The sequence below is a fragment of the Bombus affinis genome, chromosome 3 (genome assembly GCF_024516045.1).
Source record: "Bombus affinis isolate iyBomAffi1 chromosome 3, iyBomAffi1.2, whole genome shotgun sequence".
In the NCBI taxonomy this organism is placed as follows: Eukaryota; Metazoa; Arthropoda; class Insecta; order Hymenoptera; family Apidae; genus Bombus; species Bombus affinis.
The window spans coordinates 8,149,965-8,171,094 of record NC_066346.1 but is presented as its reverse complement, the minus strand read 5'-3'; the positions used below and the strand labels follow the sequence as shown (position 1 = coordinate 8,171,094).

Below are 21,130 nucleotides of genomic sequence, written 5' to 3'. Positions count from 1 at the left end.
TTTTTGGCGCACGTCCAATTAGAACGATACACCGAGCATAGATCTCGAGAAATTAAAAGACAACCGAGCTTGTACATGGTTTACGAATATTAGTTTTGTCTTTCGATTTTAACCAAAACATATTAAAACCGTAACATAATATTGTATATATATATTACACGCACAATTATATGTTGATATAAATATAAAATGTTCTACTAAATATTTGTATATTTGTCTTTAACAATTTATTAGATACATTTATATTTCAATTATGGCCATTGACGTGTTTAAAAAAAATTATATATTTGTTAAATGTGCATTTTCTTTTGTCCAACATATATTATAGCAACTTAATATGAATAACATATATATATATATATGTGTGTGTGTGTATATATATATATTTATTTATTTATTATTTATATTTCCTTAGAGTTTATTTATCGCTCGATATATTGCAGAAGTTATTACATATCTTTATAGGCAAAACTATAAACGATCGTGTTTTCCTTTCCAACACCTCAAGTAATTCATATAATATTTGCACTTATTCCATGATTATATTTGGATCGAATAAACTTTCTACAGCTAAGAGATAAGACGAGGATTTTTTACTGTATAGAACTGAAAAATTGTTCTGTAGTAAAGTCAACTTTGTACAACAATTTCTTTTTAACTTGAACATGAATGTATCACATTGGTAATAAAATTCACGTATAAGTTGTTAATGTATCTTCCATAACAAAAGTGGAAGGTAAGATATCAAATTTCATATTTGTTCCTCTCTTAAATACTGTACAAAATATAAATTTCTCAAAGTATACGACAAACACTATAAAGTGAATATCGTGACGATCATCGTATCCATAAATTATTCGTTTTCGTCAATTATCTAATTCTCTCAATACATTATGGTTGCTTTTTTCATTTACATTGAGATTTATGAGGTACACACAGCCACATACACACGCATACAAACACTTTTCAGAGTAACCACATGTAAACGTCATAGAGCACAAGTTCGCGATACAGTAACAATTTCTCTTTTTTTCTACCGCAGTCTTATTCAACTTGATTATAAGGAGATAGAATCACAATTGACTTATGATCTGAAAAGCGTTACACTCTTTCTTTCGTATTTTACCGATTGATATGAATACACAACCGTTAAATGCATTTGGGTCACTGGGAATTCAATTAATGTTATCCCACGTAAGGAACGTTTTCGTTGAGTTTCTTTCTTTTTTAAAGTACTCGTCTTCTATCGTAAGGTTATGTATAAAGACTAACGATGGTCCAAATAGCTAACCTAAATACTTGCTAAGTCTATTTTGCTCATATTCTAATACGAAGCTATAATTACTAAGTACTTAGAAACGTATTAAATATAGTCGATGACCATTTTCATGTTATCACGAGAATATCACGGCGTGTTTCAAAAATCGTTCTGTCTGTCTTCTTCCTATCTTTCGTAATGGATAAACGCAGTTATAATAACGATATTTTCGCAATAAGTTGCTGAAATTTGAAGTTAACAACCAAGCATGGTATGCTGCGTTTTAATAAATCTTTAATGAATGTAGGTTGATGTTTATTCGACCGTAACCGATTTCGCTAAATTTCTCGGACAATCGACGTTACATCCGCGAAGAACCGCGATGTGGAAAGATAGCAATTGTAGTGGAATGACTGCAAGGATTGCTTGGAGACAATCCACTGTTTTGGGTACTTCGAGAATTCTATCAGCGAACATTTTCGTTTCTTCATCGCCTTCCTCACAGATAAGGATCGGTTTTCCATCTCTGGCCGTAACCTGTTGTAAGGCGTTTATGCATTTCTGAAAAGTAATTGTGAAATATTACGTTCGGAATTTTGTACGTTAGGTAATCGTAAGGAAAGAGAAAGTTTACGAGTTCTACTTACCACATAAACTGGATCCCTCATGACGATCATTATCACAGGCATTGAATCATCAACGAGCGCTAGTGGACCATGTTTCAATTCACCTGCCATGATACCTTCGCTATGCATATATGTCAGTTCTTTAACTTTCTATAAACAGGAGAGAAATAAATTTATTCAAATAGAATAAATATAACAAAAAGAATTAAGAAATAACTTAAAAGATATAATATTTAAAGCATAGACAACGTACCAAAGCTCCCTCCATACACGTAGCAAAGTTGTATCCTCTACCCATGATCAGCAAAGATTTATGTTGGAACAAAGACTTGGCTAATTCTTTAACCTTTTCATCAAGTTGGAGAACTTGACGAATGAGATTATCCAAATTTTTCAATCCTTCGATAATCTATTGCATAAACAGGTTTACATATTGCAACATATTGTTTAAAATGTATAATGAAGTTGATTAAGAAATTAATAATACCTCTTGACGCCTACTACCAAGGGAGATTCTGTCTTCACTCATAACTAAAGCAAACATTACAAGAGAAATGAATTGGGAAGTGTATGCCTTGGTACTAGCAACACCAATCTCAGGACCTGCGTTTATATGAACACCACAGTGTGATTCACGACAGATACTACTGCCTACCGTGTTGGTAATACCAACAATCAGAGCTCCACGTCCTTTGCAATAACGCAAAGCCATTAATGTGTCTGCTGTTTCACCTACGAAGCAAGCAATAATTAGTGAATGACATTTCATATACATAGATAAAAAAAAATTAATTATATCTTACCAGACTGTGAGATAAAGAAACAAACGTCATCTCTAAACACTGGCGTATTCCTGTCTAAGAAATCAGAAGCCAATTCGACCATAACTGGTAGTTCAGTTAATTCTTCCAAAAGTTGTCTGGTAGCAATAGCAGAATGGTAGCTTGTTCCACAACCAATGAGCATAAGACGTCTACACCTCTTAATCTCAGGAATGTAATCCTAGTACAGGACTCGTTAGATCAATATCGACTATCAACGAGAAACTACAGTAAGCTTAAATTTCTAAGAATTTACCTTGATGCCTCCCAACGTAACGGAGTTATCTCTGAAGTTCAGACGTCCTCTCATGGTGTTCACCACCGATTCAGGTTGCTCAAAAATTTCCTTCTGCATGAAATATTCATAGTTACCCTTCATGATCTCCTGGATTTCCATCTTTAAGGTAGTAATTTCTCTTGCATGGGGATCGTCCATACATCGACGGAGTCGATGGATACTGAGAGCACCCTCTTTCACTGCGGCTACGTCATCATCCTAATATCGTAGGAAGTTGAAACCATTGAGTTATAAAATATATATTAATTAGTAAGTAAATAATAGGATAAAATGTTCACCTCCAAAAATATAACACGATTTGTATGTTCGATCACAGCACTGGCGTCAGATGCGAAGAAATATTCGACTTCTTTGTCCTCCAAGGGTTGAAATTTAGAAGTACTTTCACTGCGTGGTATAACCGGAAGTTCAGTACGACCATGTGGACGATGATCTGTCCAAAGGTACAAATTAATATTTTTTCGCCATTGAAACATATTAATAGATAATTATCCGTTATTCTTACTATATATACATCGTATATATTCACGAATCCAATATGATACACGTCATCTTTGATTAGCCTGACTAATGGTATCATACGGAATTCGAGTTGAATGAACCTCAACTTAAAATTAGAATTACACATTTATATACAAAACTTGAATAAGACGCGTGGCTGATATACCAAAAATAGCACGACGCAATCAGAACGATTAAAAGAAGGTTAAGAAATATCAGTGATTATAGTTGCCCCGTGCCATTTTCCTGTCTTTACAAGCCCCACACCAAGTTAGCCGGAAAGATGATAAGTAATACGTATAAATCAATCCCTGTTAACAACAACGCCATTAATTATTCCTGTATACCTCTAATCAACGGACGACACTGAGCAAATATGTATACGTTCGTGGAACGACGATAACAAGAGTGGCTTAACTTATAACATGACCATGACGATTGTAATAATAAAGCGATTGGAAAAGTACAATTGTTAACGTGTATACAACGCAACCGTATTAAAATATGACGACTGGCATTAAACAACTCCCGCATGACGATGGATTCGATAAACAGTTTAATTAAAGGATATCCTTAGAGGAGAAAAATCACCTGTTTAATAAACAATTTTACAGGAAGAAGAAAAAGAAGATTTGTTTGGGCTGTGTTAGATATACTGTATTATATATTCTACCCTGTCTGCAACTGCTGTGTTTCCATGTACTGAAAGAAATGCGCATTCTGCTTATACGTACTGAAAAGCGAAGTGAGGCATGTGCCGTTTCTTTAAATTCCACAGCATACAAGCGTATTGCGATTCGATCCCAGGCGGTTTCGTGCTTGTCAAACACGTAGCGTAATTTTTGTCTTTTTTTTTCTGAAGCGTGGATGTGGATGAATTAACGGCAAGCAGAAGGAGAAAGAGACATATATATGACTGTAAAAGTATTACCTTGAGTGGGCGCTTCACCTTCTGCTCAAATTTGGATGCGGGGGTGACGAAAAAGAAAACAAAACAATTAGCAAACAAGTAATGCAGTAACAATAGCAATACAAAATATAGTGACGAACGTGGAAAAAAAATAAGAAAACATGATGCACGCGCTGAATATATTGGTTCCATGATTGATTCGTTTACGAAATCTAGCTTTTCTAGGAAATTTAGGAGAAGATGTTCAAAATATAATATTTTCTTTTGTTTCTTCTTTTTTTTTTAATAAGTTCTACTAAAAAGTGTTTGAGGCAATGAATTGGACATCTTTTCCCAAACTTTTCTACGGAATCGAACATGTATGTATAATCACAAAGCTACGAATGCATAAGCTTCTGTCGAGTAGATATTTGAAATGAAAATAAATTTGATTTGAATGAATTTGACCATATTATCTTGTTGGTTCGCTATGCTTCAAAGCAATTCAAAGAATGATTAATACGGTACAGATGTTTCATGGTGTTTCTCTGTAGTCGAGTAATATTGTGTACAAATATAATTGAGCGAATAAGAAAAAGCCAATGTATATTACTTTTGTTAGAAAGAAAGAACGAAATATCGTTTGTAAAGGATTCTTTATTAAAAAGTAAATTCAATTTATAAGAATCATAGCATGTAAAATAATGTCGCGAGAAAATTTATAAAACAAATATGAGAAATAAAAAGCAAAATTAGTTTGCATGCATTTCTCAAACAATGGACCTTTTGCGAGATCATTTAAAATTGTTAATTATATTTGAGACAATAAGATATACTTAAAGGACTGTTAGATTGAAATAGAATAAAAGGTCCGAAGTTGAGAGTGAAATAAGATAAGTGTAGAGTAGTGTAGAGTAGTGTATATACCTTTGTTTACGCATGGAGATTCATCTGTTGAGACGAAAAGTTGAAGAACATAACCATTGGTGTTCATGCAAAAGAAACATCATATAGTATCTATGTAAAACTTCATCACCGAGAAAGTATACATGCAGATGACTGTCTCATCGATATTCAAGGAAACAAATAACAAATATAACTTTAATAAACAAATATTAACAACACTATTTAACAAAACAACATGCTATCTAAACATGCTTAAATGTAACAAAATATTAAATATAATGAAACGCCGATTATCCGAAAATTTATCGGTTACAAAAATACAAAATACTTCACGTATTTGAAATTCTACAGAACTTATCCTAACATATTGCAGTAATATAATGTAAACAATTATTATACACAACGATCACATTAAAAGGTATTAACTTTACAGTTATATTTACACCGATATCGTAATAATTTAATACATATACTATGTATACCATCAAAATACTTATTTTAGAGAAACACACTTTTCACGTTATGATTTCCATGGACTCTTTTATGCAATGAACATACAGAAAGAGCGAAAATTTGATAATCAGAGTAAATCTATCTATTAATTCGGATAATCGACGATTTACAGTACTATTCAGAATTAAAACATTGATTGCTCGGTTGCAAGCAGCTACCAAACTAAATCAAATATCCAACGCCGTGTTAAATACTTCTTAGAAGATATTTTCAGCGTAAACAAGATACTCTGGCGTTAGTATCATTTGTATGTTAATCATTGTTATTGAACAACACTCTTTGTCCGACATAAATCTACTTCAATACAGCACTACGTTATTGAAAACATTGAAGAGAAACATAGGAAAAGGATGACGATGTAATGATGCGTCTTAGTATGTTCCTTTGAAATACGCGTTAATTACTTTAAAAAGTAGACAAGCTATAGATTGAAGATACATGCTATTAATATACCTTAGGTTTTAGTCCGTACACTTGACACGTAAAAAGACTATAGAGAGCTTTATTTTATTACTTTGAGAATATTTTCAGCGCAATTATTATAACCATATAGCAATCTCCTTGCCAGGAGAAAGAAAGGTAGATTATCTACTAATAATTAAAGGAAAACTCTGCTTCGCCTTCTCCTTGGAAATGATAAATCAACAAGCGTATCTATCAACAACGTATATATTTCCACCGCTCATACCAACGCTATCGACAGCACTTTAAATCGAGTAGTTCTCGGCGTCCGAGCGTCCAAAAATAGCCTTGTGATCTCTTCTAAGATTTACCAAATCTCTGTATACCTTTCTCCGCTTAACACGCTAATACCTCAATTAAGACGCGTGTCAATCTTTGTGTCCGTTCACGTTCGTCGGCTTACCTTTTCCGTACAGGATGGGCACGTGATCGGTGGCCAATCTCGTTTTTGTCTTAATACCCACGAGCAACGGTGATCCTCTTCTCGTCGCCACACATTCACCGGGGAAATATTTGCTCTTGAAGCACAGTGCAAACGCACCTTCCTACAATTTTAATTTTTGCTCCTCTTAATTATGTAAATACATAATACGCGTGTTACTTGAAAATTTTAAAAATATCAAATTGTTTCCCTATCTTATCGCGAAAATTATCATTAATATTATTACCGATAATGACATTATTACAGCTAATACAAAGTGATAAAATTTACAGTTGTTCAAACAATCTTCATTCGCAGACTGTGCGTCAGCTGTCGTCGAGAATACCTACCAATTGTTGAACAACTTGCTCGACTAGCTCACGGAACGAGTAACCCGGATGTTGTACCCAGAGGTGGTGGATAAGCTTAGCGATTACTTCCGTGTCGGTTTCACTCTCGAAGCTGTAGCCTCTTTGGTGAAGCAACGTCTTCACTTCCTTGTAATTTGTCACGATACCTTTAGAAATAACGTGACTTTGGAATAAAACAGGAACAATTTCTCATATAATTAGACTTAGATAATAAACGTTCGTCCAAATTATAATTCTACAAGTAATAGTATGTTATAAGTACAACTGCGAAAGAAATAAAATCTACAATAAACAGCAATCTGCTTCGACTTATAGATATTATATGGAATAATACAATTTTCAATTTCCCATAAACATGTGGAAATTTCCGCAGTTCACTGATAACCATTAATTGCAAGTATCAGATAATATTTATACCATTGTGCACCACAACGAAAGCATGTTCGATATCGGATCTTTGAGGATGCGAGTTTACTTCAGATGGGACACCGTGAGTCGCCCAACGAGTGTGTGCGATACCCACGTGGCTGCAAACCTTCGACTCGAAGTCGATATTGGTACCTGTAGAAAAATAATGAATTTTAGAAACTGATCTTATTCGAAATAATTTCATCGTTATACTTACCTCAACAAATTTTTGTCATCCATTATGTTAAGCTATGTCATTACAATGTAAGTGAAACGTGTAAAGTAGTATCGTATATACTTACGATAAAAGATCTCTTCCTCGAGCGCCTTGACCTTTCCCTGCTTTTTAATAATCGAGATATCCTTGCCATCGGCGCTATCAAGGGCGACACCTGAAAGCAAATAAAACACGTATCGAGACAGAGTTTCTTTACTGGAATTTTTAGTAGCTTTCTATTCCCAGAAACAGAAAGTTTACGGCGAATTTGAAATTAGGCCTCTTGACATTTTTTTCTCGATAAAATATCGCTTTTACAAGAAGAGATTTTCGGCAATACGATCGATGATTCATCCATACCTGCCGAATCATAGCCTCGATATTCCAGCCTCTTTAATCCACCAACCAGCAACTCGAGGATCTCCTTCCTGCTCTTCGGCGTCAAATAATTGAGATACGCAAAGATTCCTGTACAAAAAGCAAATACGTAACATTTATTCCTCCACATATGTGGGATAAAAAAGTTCAATGTATTAGAAAATTACTGATTATAATTAAATGCTTTTGATTGCAATGCTTGCAATTGTAATATAATGCTGAGTTTTTTAGCAGCGTTTCGATACCTCCGATCATGTTGCCAGACTATTAGACTTCGGGATTAGTAAGTGAAATGAATAACTCAACAGCTACGTAACATTTTAAATAGACGGTTAATCAGCCTTTCCATTAGTTCTCTTACCATTCTCTAAGAGAAAGAGAACGATAGAACTACGATACATTCGACGATACAGCATTTTTCTAAACCTCTCGACATTTTCCCGCGACGCGTTCACCGCTCGAAGGTCACCACAGCGATAAAACGCGGAAACGATTCGATTTATTAACCAGTTCGCTTTCTTCGTCAAAAACCAGTACTCCACCGTGTGTATATTCAATGAACTCTGAATATAGTTCAAACTGAAAATCACGTCGATGGAATTCGTAAGGTTTCTCGTTAAATACCAACTCCCACGCTCGCAATGGTCGTAACTCGTAGGAACGAAATAGAAATGTAGCCAAATCGCAAGAAATTTTCGCCACAGTGTTTCTTTTTCTTTTCCAAAATTACAGACGTATAATTCAAGATAGGCGATCGATCTTATATCTGAAATTATTAGAACGTGGACGAAACAATCGGCTACTCTACTTTCTACCATTTTCTACTTCAGCTACTCGAAATAGATTTTCCAATTAATCACGGAAAGAACAAATATAACAAAGGCCGCATTCTTTCCTGCTTTTTCAACGCTTTATAATACGGTTATCCGAGCAATACGATCAGAAACTTTCGAATCGGCTCAAAATTCCGAATGCCCCGCCTCGAAGGAGCACCCGTGTATCGATACAAGAGAGGTCCGTGTTCGAGGTCCCTGGCGAGGCATTGCAAAAATGCAAAAAGTCGTCGCCCGTGAACACAAACGTACACACAGAGAAGTGGCGTGCAAGTGGGAACAGGTATAATTCGAGATACACGCTTATAGGTGAAAGGGAAAGCTCGCGTATACGTGAGACCGGATGAAATGGTCGTTAGAACGTCGCGTTCAGTTCTCCAATGCCAGAGAACGCCATTTCTCTGGTTCGTGCATCCTGTGCTTTTTCTGAAACACGTGAATCGAATAACGCCAGTCGATTCTCTCTGACTGATAACCGCGGTAACGTTGTAGTAACGTTACGACATATGGCTAATTGTACGATGGATTGTATTTAAGGGCTGATTCGGGATCGTAAGGTCACGTGAAATTTCCAAAGATATTACGTAAAATCTATATAAGAAGAAGTAGATAGCGATGATTAGGTTAATCCTTTCGCTACCACGCGTCGTACGCGTGCGATGCGTTTTCTACAGAGCCTACTATCGCGCATGTATGACGCATACCGTGTTTCAATTTTCTTCACGATGAATGCACGATATTTTGTTTATTTCCATTCGAGATACTCAACGAATATACATTCCTACATATCATAAACGACGACAAAGTGTCGCTGGTCTGGCATTGGAACACATTGTTTTTGGTTTTTTTTTTTTAGGTATTATTGCACATACAGTTGTTTAGAAAACATAGGATATCGGATTTTGTGCAGGTAGCTACACGACCGAAATCAGATACCGTAACACGATACTCGCAAATCGCTGGGAAGCTCGGAAACAAAAAAAGACGTAAACGTAGATGTTCTCGTGGTCGTTTATCCCGCCGTCGAAAGACGTATATTAACATATATATCTTATATATGTAACGATACGAACGAGTAGTTCGCAACAAGAAACTATCTACTCGCAGCCCAACGTCCCATATTCGTATCTGAGGCATTCTAAATGCCGCTTGAATCGTCTACTTAGCATTTTTTATTGTTCTATATGTCAAACTGTATGTCGTATCACGTAAAATTTGGAGAATTTGAAGTTTTAGTCTGCCAACAACTTCGATAGCAAGTATTCTTCCTAGAAAAATTGGATGACTGTATTGCAAGTTCATCAAAGTTCGATAAAACTTTTAATTTATATTTTTATCTCGAATAGATAATCGTGACAACATTGTATAGAGTTACATTAAGCGATACACGATCCGCGATTCGATCGTTCCATGTGCAACCTTATCGGTTGCGCGCTGTCTTAGCGCGGGAATTTAAGAGTATGTATCGTGTTTGAAATGGCGCGGTCGTCCTCGATTTAGAAAGCCATCGTGGCATGATCGACGCGTTAATCGTTTTTCACGGTTCAATTTCACGTAATGGTAGTTGGAATTTGTAGTTTCTTCTAAACGCGCAAAAATTAATCCTTTGCGGTCTAAGCAGCATTCGACGTTTTACCAGTTCCAATCAACTATTTCGTATATGATTAAACCACTTTCAAAGGAATTTCGTAAATATTTTTATTAATAATACGTATCTACTAATAATATAACAGAAAACAATGTATTTCATTGACACGTTGTGCTTGATAGATGAAAATGTAGGATTGGCGTGAGACCCGAATTAATCGATCGCTATATCTTTCTTTAGTTCGTTAGTGGAAACGATTAAGTTTTATTAAAGAATAAGGAACACGTTAATATGATAAAATATATTGGAACAAGAGAGCAGACATTGTCTATGTTTATATTAAAAAAATTCGAAAAAGTAATTGTTCCAGGTACTTTGTTCTTATCGATCCACATCGATTGTTGTAGCAAGTTTTCTTTATTGGAATCGATAGAAACCGATGGCCGCGGACTTTACGACCTCCGACAACGATAATCGCGAAACGAACTACGTTGAAATCCTGTGGAAATCGCGGCCGTGATAAAGTTTACGAGAAGTAGTAAATGTCCTGAACCTTACACCTCGCCATCATGTAGCTAATTTAACGATCGTCCCGTTCCACCTTTGAAAATAAACAGTTCTGTCAAGCGTAATCGACCATATTCAACATAGTTCAATGTTTAAAACCTAACGATAACAATAAAAATATCGATAATTGGGTATCTTCATCACGTCGAGGTAATACAGAGAATCACGGCAATCGAAAATAAAAGGAGAAACGCGAGATACACTTTATAATGCCAAAGCTACACTCTGCTATAATACTTCGATCAAATCGGATATAAAAGATATACGCCACGATAGGAGGATCGCAGAGTAAAATAGCGAAAATATCGAAGAATGTTTAACACCCATTGACACGTCTTATTTCACTCGCAGCAGAGTTGCCAGCGTCAGCCTCGCAGAAATGGAATATTTAATAAAAGAAAGATTAAAAGGTTACGGATGTAGAAGATGAAAAATATTATTAAGGATAATTATTTGAATTACCGCCCATCACCAGCGAGAGAAGTAACGACCAGAAACGACGTAAAGTAAGAAAGAAAGTCACCGATCGGAGTAACTGTCACCGTGGAGGAACTTACGAAAAGCGAAACAATCGCGAGCGTATGTATAGTACATCGGCGAGTAGACGTAACTTGATTTTGCGTAGAGTTGACAATAGACGATCGAGTGATCGGTGACGATTAGATTGCGTTCTGCAATCGTCGATAAGCGAACTTCCTGATAGAAACATCCTAGCGGAGCTTTGTACAATAAAAGAACCAAGAATAGAAAGGAAAAATTATGACAATAAGAAGATTACGAAGTGCCTTTGCGAAAGGTATAGTGGAAACGAAAAAATATTTTTTATCGAGATAAGCTTGATCTTGTTAATCTCGCGAGGCCTTCCCCTTCGCCAAACAACATGCCATGCAGTTTACTTAAAATTACACTAAACTCCAAAGATAATATGTACGACGGAAAGTAATTACTGCTTCTACATTTTTCATCCTATAAGCCCATTTTTTTATATCACTATCGTGTGGCATATCATGTCTTGTTGCTGTCAGGATAAGAAAAATAATCGCCGGACGGAAGTTATTCCGATTTTTAATCATTTGCTGCGTTTAATCTTCTGATAAAAGATCGATAACGATGAGCATTATAGGTTTAGCCTCATTCGATTCTATTCTCGAGTATTTACTTCCAGGTATTCACCACTTTTCTCCCTTTCTGTGTTTAACTTACAATGATGTACAATGAAAGACATTACGTGTTACAACACACCTTATCCGATATAAAATTTTATAACGACGATAACTTTAACAAATCTTCTCATTCACACGTAGTACACGTCCTTCCTGAAACGATTTTGGGTTGCTGTGAGTTGGAAAACTCCTTAATCGAAATGCGCCTCGTGTTCGCGAAGGAAATCGAGCGACTGGAATATGAACGAATAATCGGAATAGCCGATCTTCTCCGACCTACTGACACAAAACGATTCGAATGGCCCAGGAAATGAACGAAAGGTCGCTTAGTAGTCGTACTAACGGTATATAGAAGCGATTTTAATTCAATCTTCTTGATTTCCATAGACCTTGAGCCATCTGAAATCCCTCGACACATGATATAGCTGATTCTTTCCTAGGATACTTCTTCAATTGCAACCGCAATTGGAACGTAGCTATTTTATTGTCGTTTGATTTTGTTTCGACGATCTGCATAGAGATCTGTTCGACAAATCATCGATCATATAACTCGAGCGGTTTGCATCTTTTCGCGTAGGATATATGAGGAAATTTCTATTTGAATTCCATTTCCGAATTTACCCAAATATCGTCTGTAATGACAAACGAAACGTTTTGTTCATGCAACTGTGGAAGACAACAAATAACGAAACTATCAATTTATATAAATATCTGTAGTTTAATAACCAGTGATAAGATGATTTCAATCTCCTGTAATGAAAATTCATTAAACGAAGAAACACATCCCTCGAACTAAAGCTCGATCAATTTCGTTAAATCGATCTGTGTTATTGCTCCTCGAATAATCTCGCAATGTGCGAATTTTTCACCTTTTCAACGGTTATAGAGTATCGATAAGTAGAAAAGTGTTTGCAATCTTGCGATGAAAATCTATAGATAAAGAGAAACATAGCATCGAAATAATGCCGATGCACTTAAGCCTGGGAAATAAACGACGAACGAAAAGGCAATTTATAGGCAATTTGTTCGCCAGGCGAATCGAATGAAATAGCGGATAAACGGGTGAAAGGGAAACCAACGTGATTCTAAGTAGAAAGAGGGAACCATAAACGAATTCCTACCTGTGGGGGTAAACGGGTTATTTTGGTCGTGAGTCGAACAAAATTTCTACTCTTAGAATTCCGTGGACGTAAACAAAAATCAGGTTCTGGCTTGTGGCGAGGCCACGTTTGAATTTTCGTGAGGAAGGTAAAGGTAAACTGGTGTCGCCTGGAGAAAGGATTCGCCAAGTCCTGCGTAAAGTACTCGAGGATAAGAAGAAACTTGACCGCTGCTGCTCGCTGAAAGTTACGAATCTTTCCATTTAAAAAGCGTTTCCATTTTATCGCTACAAAAAGCCTGAATTATCTGGATAAATTTTGACTTTATCATACTAGAGAGCAACAATCGTGCATATCGTATTTTATGATTATGATAATATGCCTATACGTGGCTAAAAATTATCAGTAGATTTCCAAAATCTCTACCGCATCAATAGATGATCTATCGATGAAATAATTTTATCATTATGTGAGATATAAGAGTAATAAAAAAGAAGCGTTTATGGTTCTAGTAGAATGTTAATGATCGATAATTAGGACAGTCGTGTCTTGAAAACGTAAGTATCGGTTCTTCGTCGGAGATCGTTTTATAATAAAACTTCGGCCTTGATTTACGCAGGTTTATTACATCTTTACGTTAAATACACGTTCGAAATATGCCAAAAATTAAGCCAGATTAAAACAAAATTCTATGAATAAATTGCAGCTTGAAAACCAATATGCAATTACGAAGCTGACCTTTGTAATCGTCAAACTACTATGTACGAAAATTGTTTCTAATCAGTATGATTCGTCATTCGTTTGTGCAAATTCGATCATTTGACCAAATTTGCATATTGTAATTGCACAAATCGACGGAAGTATTTATATCTTTAATCGATAATGTACATATACTTGTGACATTGGGGAAACGTGCCAATTAATTAATAATTTTTTATCTTTCTAATTCGTTTTTCTCCGTTATAGTATACAGTAGTACGTAGTTACTATACATGTTTATGTATCGTTGAATATGTTGTTTAACGTAGTGTAAGAATATATAAATAAGATATATGATTGTTTTAGAAAAAATGTCACAGCCTTGAAATTTTTGAAAAATTGATGAAGAGTAAATTTGTTATCGTATTTGCTTCGTCGAACAGTACAACTAAGAAATTTTTCAAGTAACTAAGAAATTGTTCCACACGTTCGCAAATAACGAATTTATTTAGACATTCTCTTATTTCTTATTTTACAGCCTCGTATCGTGAAAAAGAAAAAGAGATTTCAAAAATGAAATAACAAGAATGAAACGACCGATACTTTTATCGGAATTACAGATTAATTCATACGCGTAGAATCGATTGTGCATCGTAGAGCAATGCGATGTAGTTAATTAAAGCAATTCACCTTATCCTATATGTCACAATGCCTACATTTGCCAATTGCTTTCTGTCGTGTAGAAAATATAGCAAAGTCTTAGTGAATATGTTGCCAATTGAAGATTATCAGGTTCGTCCATTAAATAGCGACCAATTAAGAAGATTTCTCGAATTTTCTTAAGCGTGACTGACGAGTCTGACTGTACCAATAGATCGTTCGTACTGTGAGTGTCGTAGCTTCTACGACATGGAAATTAACTTAGAATAGAACTAAATTGAGGCAAAGACAAAAAACAAATATTCCGTTTTATGAACGGAATAATTTGTGCGAACAATCGCGAATGTTTTGAAAATCCTGCTGCGTCTACATCAAGTAGTCACTCTGAATTAAACATTAGGTTCGACCTGCCGTTTAATTGTGAGGGAAATTGTGGTTCTTTGAAAAAAGCCACGTATTCACTAAGAAAAACGCAGCATAGGATGCAAGATCTTAAGTCGTTTGTCTTGGAGCAAATGGAAGGTTCTCAGATACTTATATCGGATGTAATAATATTTTCAAAACATTCACGACTGCCCACACAAATTATTCCATCCGCAAGACGGAATATTTATTCTCTTGCCCTCGCCTCAATTCAGCCCTATTCTAAGTTTATTTACATGCCGGAAAATCTACGACTTAGCTGAAGCTAAGTCTACGCTGATATACAATTGTCCGCGGACTCGTGTCGCAACCAATCAGTATCCGTGCAATTTCTTGCAAATCCGCGCAACGATAGATGCGATTTGCTGCGGCACGTTTCCTGTCGACGACCATCTGCCAGCGTGAACTTACCAGTAGAATACGAACGATTTATTCGGACAGTCAGACCCGTCAGTTGCGCTTAAGAAAATCCACGAAATCTTAATTAGTCTGGGGTAATGATCATTGAACAGACGATGCGGGTAATCTTCAATCGGCAAATGTAGGCGATTAAGACATTGTCTTACGTAACTACTTCGCGTTGCCTTACGATGCACAATCAATTCTGCACCTACGAATTAATCGTGATATTAAATAATTAAGAAACTGTGATCACGATGGAAGTATCGGTCGTTTCGTTACGTTCTTCAAGTCTATTTCTCCTCTACATGATACCACGTTCATATATATATATATATAGGTACATATACGTGTTTGTGCCATACACACGAGGCCACGTCTAAATGTCACGTGTAACTGTCCTGTAAAACGCTGCACCCTCTCACGCCAGCGTCAGATTCGCGACCAGGGAACTTTCACTCGTCGTTGGTCGCGGGCACGTCGACACTCCGGTGTCAGTATCGATAACCACATTCGATTAGACTCTATTGTACGACCACGGGTGTCGACGAAACGCAGCGTTATAAGGATACACGGCACGCCATGCAAACGTGGACCACTTTATTCCGGTAAACTTTCAATGAACTTTGAGAAGCGTGAGTTACGGGCTCGCACTGAGTCACGTTGTCTCGTTGCAACACTCCATGGACAGTCTTATTACCAGCTAGAACGTAATACGGCATCTATATGCTTCCGTAATTTGGTGGAATGCAGTTTTGAAACAGGCATTTGGTAATCACCGCGAGGATTATAAAGGAAGGAAATAAATAGCGATCATTAGTTTCAGTTAGTTGGATTTCTCTGGAAAAGAAAGCATTTTTTTAGGGGAACGTTATTAGATTTGGAGATTCTGGAAATTGTAGGAATTGTGGGAATTTGGAAGTTTGAATAAGATTGTGCAATTTTGTAAGATTACGATAAATAGGATAAAGTTTGATAGTCTTCACGGAGTGGTTTGTAATCTTAGGGTCCAGATGAAATTTTGCAAACTTTGCGATCCATAGATTCAGTCTTAACAAATTTTTAAAGACCGATGTCGTGGAAACTCTATGCGAAACAATGTGAAAGCAACTCGGAGTATTATTGCTACTCGTTTCGTTTGGAAGAATATTTTTGGAAAAACTGGATGATCTAATTTGAAGATTTGCGTGAAATTCTGCAATATTATTTTGTTGGTTTTCACAGAATAATATTAAAGGTCTTCGTCGAATCTTGTATAGTTCAGTAATTTGCAAGTAAATCGCCAACGATATTCAAAACCAAGTTCTATATATTAAAAATATTAATATTTCATACTCCATTACTCCAACTCAAACTCCAGCGCCTACACGAGTCTCCGACAAAGTGGTTGATGGTAATCTGTGACCGGAGATTTCGCAATTCCGTAATCGAGAAGAGTCTTTCTCCTTCTGCCATAACTCTCTCGACACTCCTCCCATTTCTCGCAATCTTAACACAACGATTCGAGGAAAGTTAATTCCTAAATGTAATTACCAAACGAGTCAACCTTTCGAAAAATCTCGATGTTGCAATTCTCTTAGCAAAGATCTCCTGATGGCTATTGAATAATTTTAGAGGAATAAAATCTCGTTTCAGTTACGTCACAAGTTGTCTCTCTAAATTTTTATACTACCAAAGGACGCTAATGCTTTCACGGATTTGACGAAAATAATCAGTCAATAAATATACATTGAAAAGAAGGTTGGGAAAGTTGTATCAACGATTTCCTAAGTTTTATATTAAATTTTATTTCGTTCAAAACCAAATTCCTTTTATAAATTGAAAAAAATGATCAAGTACCTGTAGATTGAAAAAGCAATTGGAAAAGTTTATTAGAAATTTTATAGCAGTTTCATAGTAAATTTTATTTAATTCGAAACCAAATCAAATTCATTTCAATCAAGTTGAAAGTTGAGTAGTCGACATTATATATTATACTAAATTATACCAAAGCATCCAGGTAAAAAATATGTTAATTTTTCTCAGTGATTGCAGGATATTAAGCGTCAGACGTAAACAGTGAGGTCGTTGACCAGTCACGATCGTGGCTCGATCGTTCGAAGGAAAAGTGGAAATGGAGGTGCGTATCTGGGAAACGCGTTCGTGCCTGGAGAACAATATTGGTTGGCACTGTCCACGAAGCGTACAACCTGTTAAAGCTAGACAAAGGCAACATCGGTCTAGAAATTTATCTAAAAGCTATAGTCGAAGTTAAAAAGCGTCTGCCGTGTTTCTGTCGGTGTGTCGAGCTGTTTGCTTAATTAAATCCAAGCTTTGTAATTAATTCGACCTACGAAGCGTTCGACGAGCCTGTAAACACTAAAGACACGCTGCTGGAGTGTAAATATTCATCGACTCTATATCGTTTTCAAATACGAATACTGTTTTAATAATAGCACAAAGAATTGAAAATATTAAAAAAAAATGACACGACTCTATCAATAGACGACGTGGCAGTGATATTATAATTAGAAAATTTGTTAATTCGTCGCTCATGAATATTGATTTGCAACAAAGTCAACGGCTTTGTCGTATGTCCAGTAAAATTGTAAATCGGCCGAAAAGAAATGGGTAAAATGCAACATTGACTCTCAATGAATCAATTAATTTCGGATAATTTATGATTGAATAGATATTGTTAGCCTTTAACGAAGAAGGAGTGTTACGAGAGTATTGAATTCTTTTCTTCGATTCGATTACCGAAAGGGACTAACTTTCGCCGTGACACGTGAACGATTAAAGAAAAAGAAACAACATATTACACGGTAGAAGAGTGACGCAAAAATCTTTCGTAATCGCGTCCTGCCTTTCGATGATTTTTCGTCGCGTTACAATGTAGAACCTGCGACTTTACGATAAGGCGTCTCTTAAAACTCGGAGACATTCCAATGTTATAACCGTTTCCATTAAAAAAAGAAAACTCGTTACTGGTAAATTGCTACGATCAACATACGTAAACAATTACATCAAATATTCATGAATAGGATAAGAAGTAACAAAAAGCTCCAAAAAATGACACCCTTTTTTAAGGAACTGCGAAGGAAGATCTTTTAAAAAACTTATTTTTTTTTAACCTCGGACAATTCTAAGCAATTTGTTCTTTTTCTTTTCTCAATTTCTGTAATCTTTGCACTTTTAAATTACTCAGCTACCGTGATAGCTACGTATTTACTTGAGGCAAATTTATAAAAGGAAGATAATTAAACATTGATATACCCAAGGCTGTCACGAAAAATATGAACCGTTAATTTCCCCTCGCGCAGGTGAATGCCAATGCATTGCAAATTCCCGGTACGTTTATCTCAGGAACCACCAAAATCCATCTATTTGTTCGCTGATATTAAAATACTAAAATCATCCATATTTTATATATTATTGCATATTTTATATATATATAATACTCTGTTCTCTTTTATTTCGGACTTTTTTAGACTATCACTTTATCATGTGTGATAACGATTACTGTGTGTCACATAGATTTCAGTGTATTATAACTATATTCGTACAACATTTGTATTTAATGACGTTATCTTACACTTCTTCTTATCGAAATAAAAATTTTGAACCGACCCGCGGCCTTGTGATCAGCCCTCATGCAAATCCAATAGATTTTAACGATCAATGAAAAATATACTAATGTGTTGTGCAAATATTAGATCCGATAGATCGCGTCTAGTATTTCTAAAAAGTCTTTCGTTAAAATAATCAGTGAATTTTCGTCGTGAATTTAATAAATGTAATGACATAATAATTTGTTAATATGCATACATCAAAAGTACAATTAATACTATAATCCTAGCATAATGTGAAATTAGTTGTCAATATGGAAAAATTATAACTTCTCATTTTGTAAAAATTTGCTTGAAAGCAGCGAAACGGTTAGAAACAAAATTCTACGCTCCGTTTATCGCTTTCTTTAATTCCGGGAATGGGAAATTCGAAACGCGCGAAAGATCCCGCGTTGTTACTACAATACATCGTGTGCTTGATATTAGCGTAATAACAAGCCTCGATTTACCGACGAGCAAACATTCAATCTTTTAAATACTCATCCTTCGTCTTTGACCGACACGGCGAAGTTTCGATCAGCAAACGCGAATATTAGATGTGCCAGATGTTGAGTCAACTAGTATTACAGAAGAAACATGCCGGTGGCGCGTTTACACAGGCTGAAACGTTACTCTGCACTCAAATGACTTGTCAACTAGACTTTTCAACCGGGCTTATGCAGATGTACACTTTCACCGTGGAAACATTTTGATCGAATGATCCGTCGATCGAATTATGATAGAAAAAGAAACGTCAAATAGAAAGCATAGTTCTACTCACCGCACATGTTGTTTCTGTCGTCGAATACCCGCCACGTAAGTTAATAGGATTAAACGTAAAGTGGAAAGCGATCAGAATGTCACTTGCTAACTTCGTATTGCTCTGAGTTACTGCGAATCACAGTCTGAGCCTCACTACAGCGTGCTTCTGCCTCTTATGACAAGCGATTTCGTATAGGTATGGGGTACAATCACAATTACATCCGGCTCGTACGTGTATCCAACGCTATTGGGCCAAACCATTGACAGTGAACGCATCATCTGTACGCTGACGTATATGATTGTATACAGTAGTATACAACAGTGAAACACAGCTTTGGAAACTTCAGTAGAGAGGGAAAAACTCTTACGAGCTAGAAAATGTTTCTCAAGTAAGGCGCTTCAATCAAATTGTTAGGCTTCGTCGTGCAGCGCGACTTGTGTCTGAAACCTACAACACGACCGCGTGTACAACAAAACTCTTCTCTATTATGTAAATCTACGTTTATTTAAACAAAATTCTTCTGCACTATATGAAATACTGTATATTTACTTTAAATAAATTAAATTATGTTATGAAAAGTAGTTTAGTTTACATTCTTTATCCTTAGTGGTAAGGATGGTGAAGATGGCGTTAAATGTAAAAGTTTAATAAATCGATCCCAGCGCTATGGCTAGCGGCTGATTTGTAAAGCACACCTCCGGATACTAAAAGCGTTACTCCTACTACTAGAGTTTCCAGATCTGTACATACGACTATAATGTCGTATCACAACTAAGGATTTCGACACGTTGACAATAACACGGAAATTCGTGATTTTCCCAAACAATACATGCGACAAACTCTTTACGAATGTATATAACGTAGGAACGTGTATTAGGAATGAAATAATATCGGTGAAAACTATTAATTAAACTAATATCTCAAAACAGACACTCGGAGAATCACTCAAGAATCATGAATGAACGAACTGTCAGAATCGCCTTTTCCATTTAGCTTCGTATCTTTTATTATAAAAATGATAACATAAATTTTGTAGATTAAACACACGTTCGATGCGTTGTAAGAATGAATGAAGCACTGAAATGTTTGCAATCGACCCTTGTTGAGTTAATTCTTATCCACACTGCAGACTGCAATAATACGCAACATAGAGTGCGCTAGCTATCGGTAACTGTACCTATCGATAATTTAGATAACACGTATCTAGATTTTTTTAATTTTTAATTTTAAATATTATTAAGTACACCATCGATTTTGATATATGTGATATGATATCAAA

At 35.8% G+C, this 21,130-nt stretch overlaps 1 protein-coding gene across 5 annotated transcripts; it reads right to left on the bottom strand.

The window, feature by feature from the left end:
- Nucleotides 1–192: 192 nt before the first annotated feature.
- LOC126914149 (glutamine--fructose-6-phosphate aminotransferase [isomerizing] 2-like) lies at nucleotides 193–20,991 on the bottom strand. Of its 5 annotated transcripts, XM_050717682.1 has the most exons (16): nucleotides 20,444–20,991; nucleotides 19,870–20,298; nucleotides 8,052–8,159; nucleotides 7,777–7,866; nucleotides 7,484–7,627; nucleotides 7,046–7,212; nucleotides 6,678–6,819; nucleotides 5,321–5,344; nucleotides 4,436–4,456; nucleotides 3,282–3,436; nucleotides 2,962–3,201; nucleotides 2,688–2,886; nucleotides 2,372–2,616; nucleotides 2,138–2,293; nucleotides 1,906–2,034; nucleotides 193–1,819 (listed from the first exon to the last, which is right to left on the bottom strand). In XM_050717682.1, exons 2-16 carry the CDS (start codon nucleotides 19,874–19,876, stop codon nucleotides 1,574–1,576), a joined length of 2,073 nt encoding a protein of 690 aa, XP_050573639.1. In that variant the 5' UTR covers nucleotides 19,877–20,298; nucleotides 20,444–20,991; the 3' UTR covers nucleotides 193–1,573. The 5 variants fall into 5 exon arrangements, with proteins under 5 accessions (XP_050573639.1, XP_050573640.1, XP_050573641.1 ...); XM_050717683.1 differs by lacking the exon at nucleotides 4,436–4,456; XM_050717684.1 differs by lacking the exon at nucleotides 5,321–5,344.
- Between the last annotated feature and the right edge of the window lie 139 nt (nucleotides 20,992–21,130).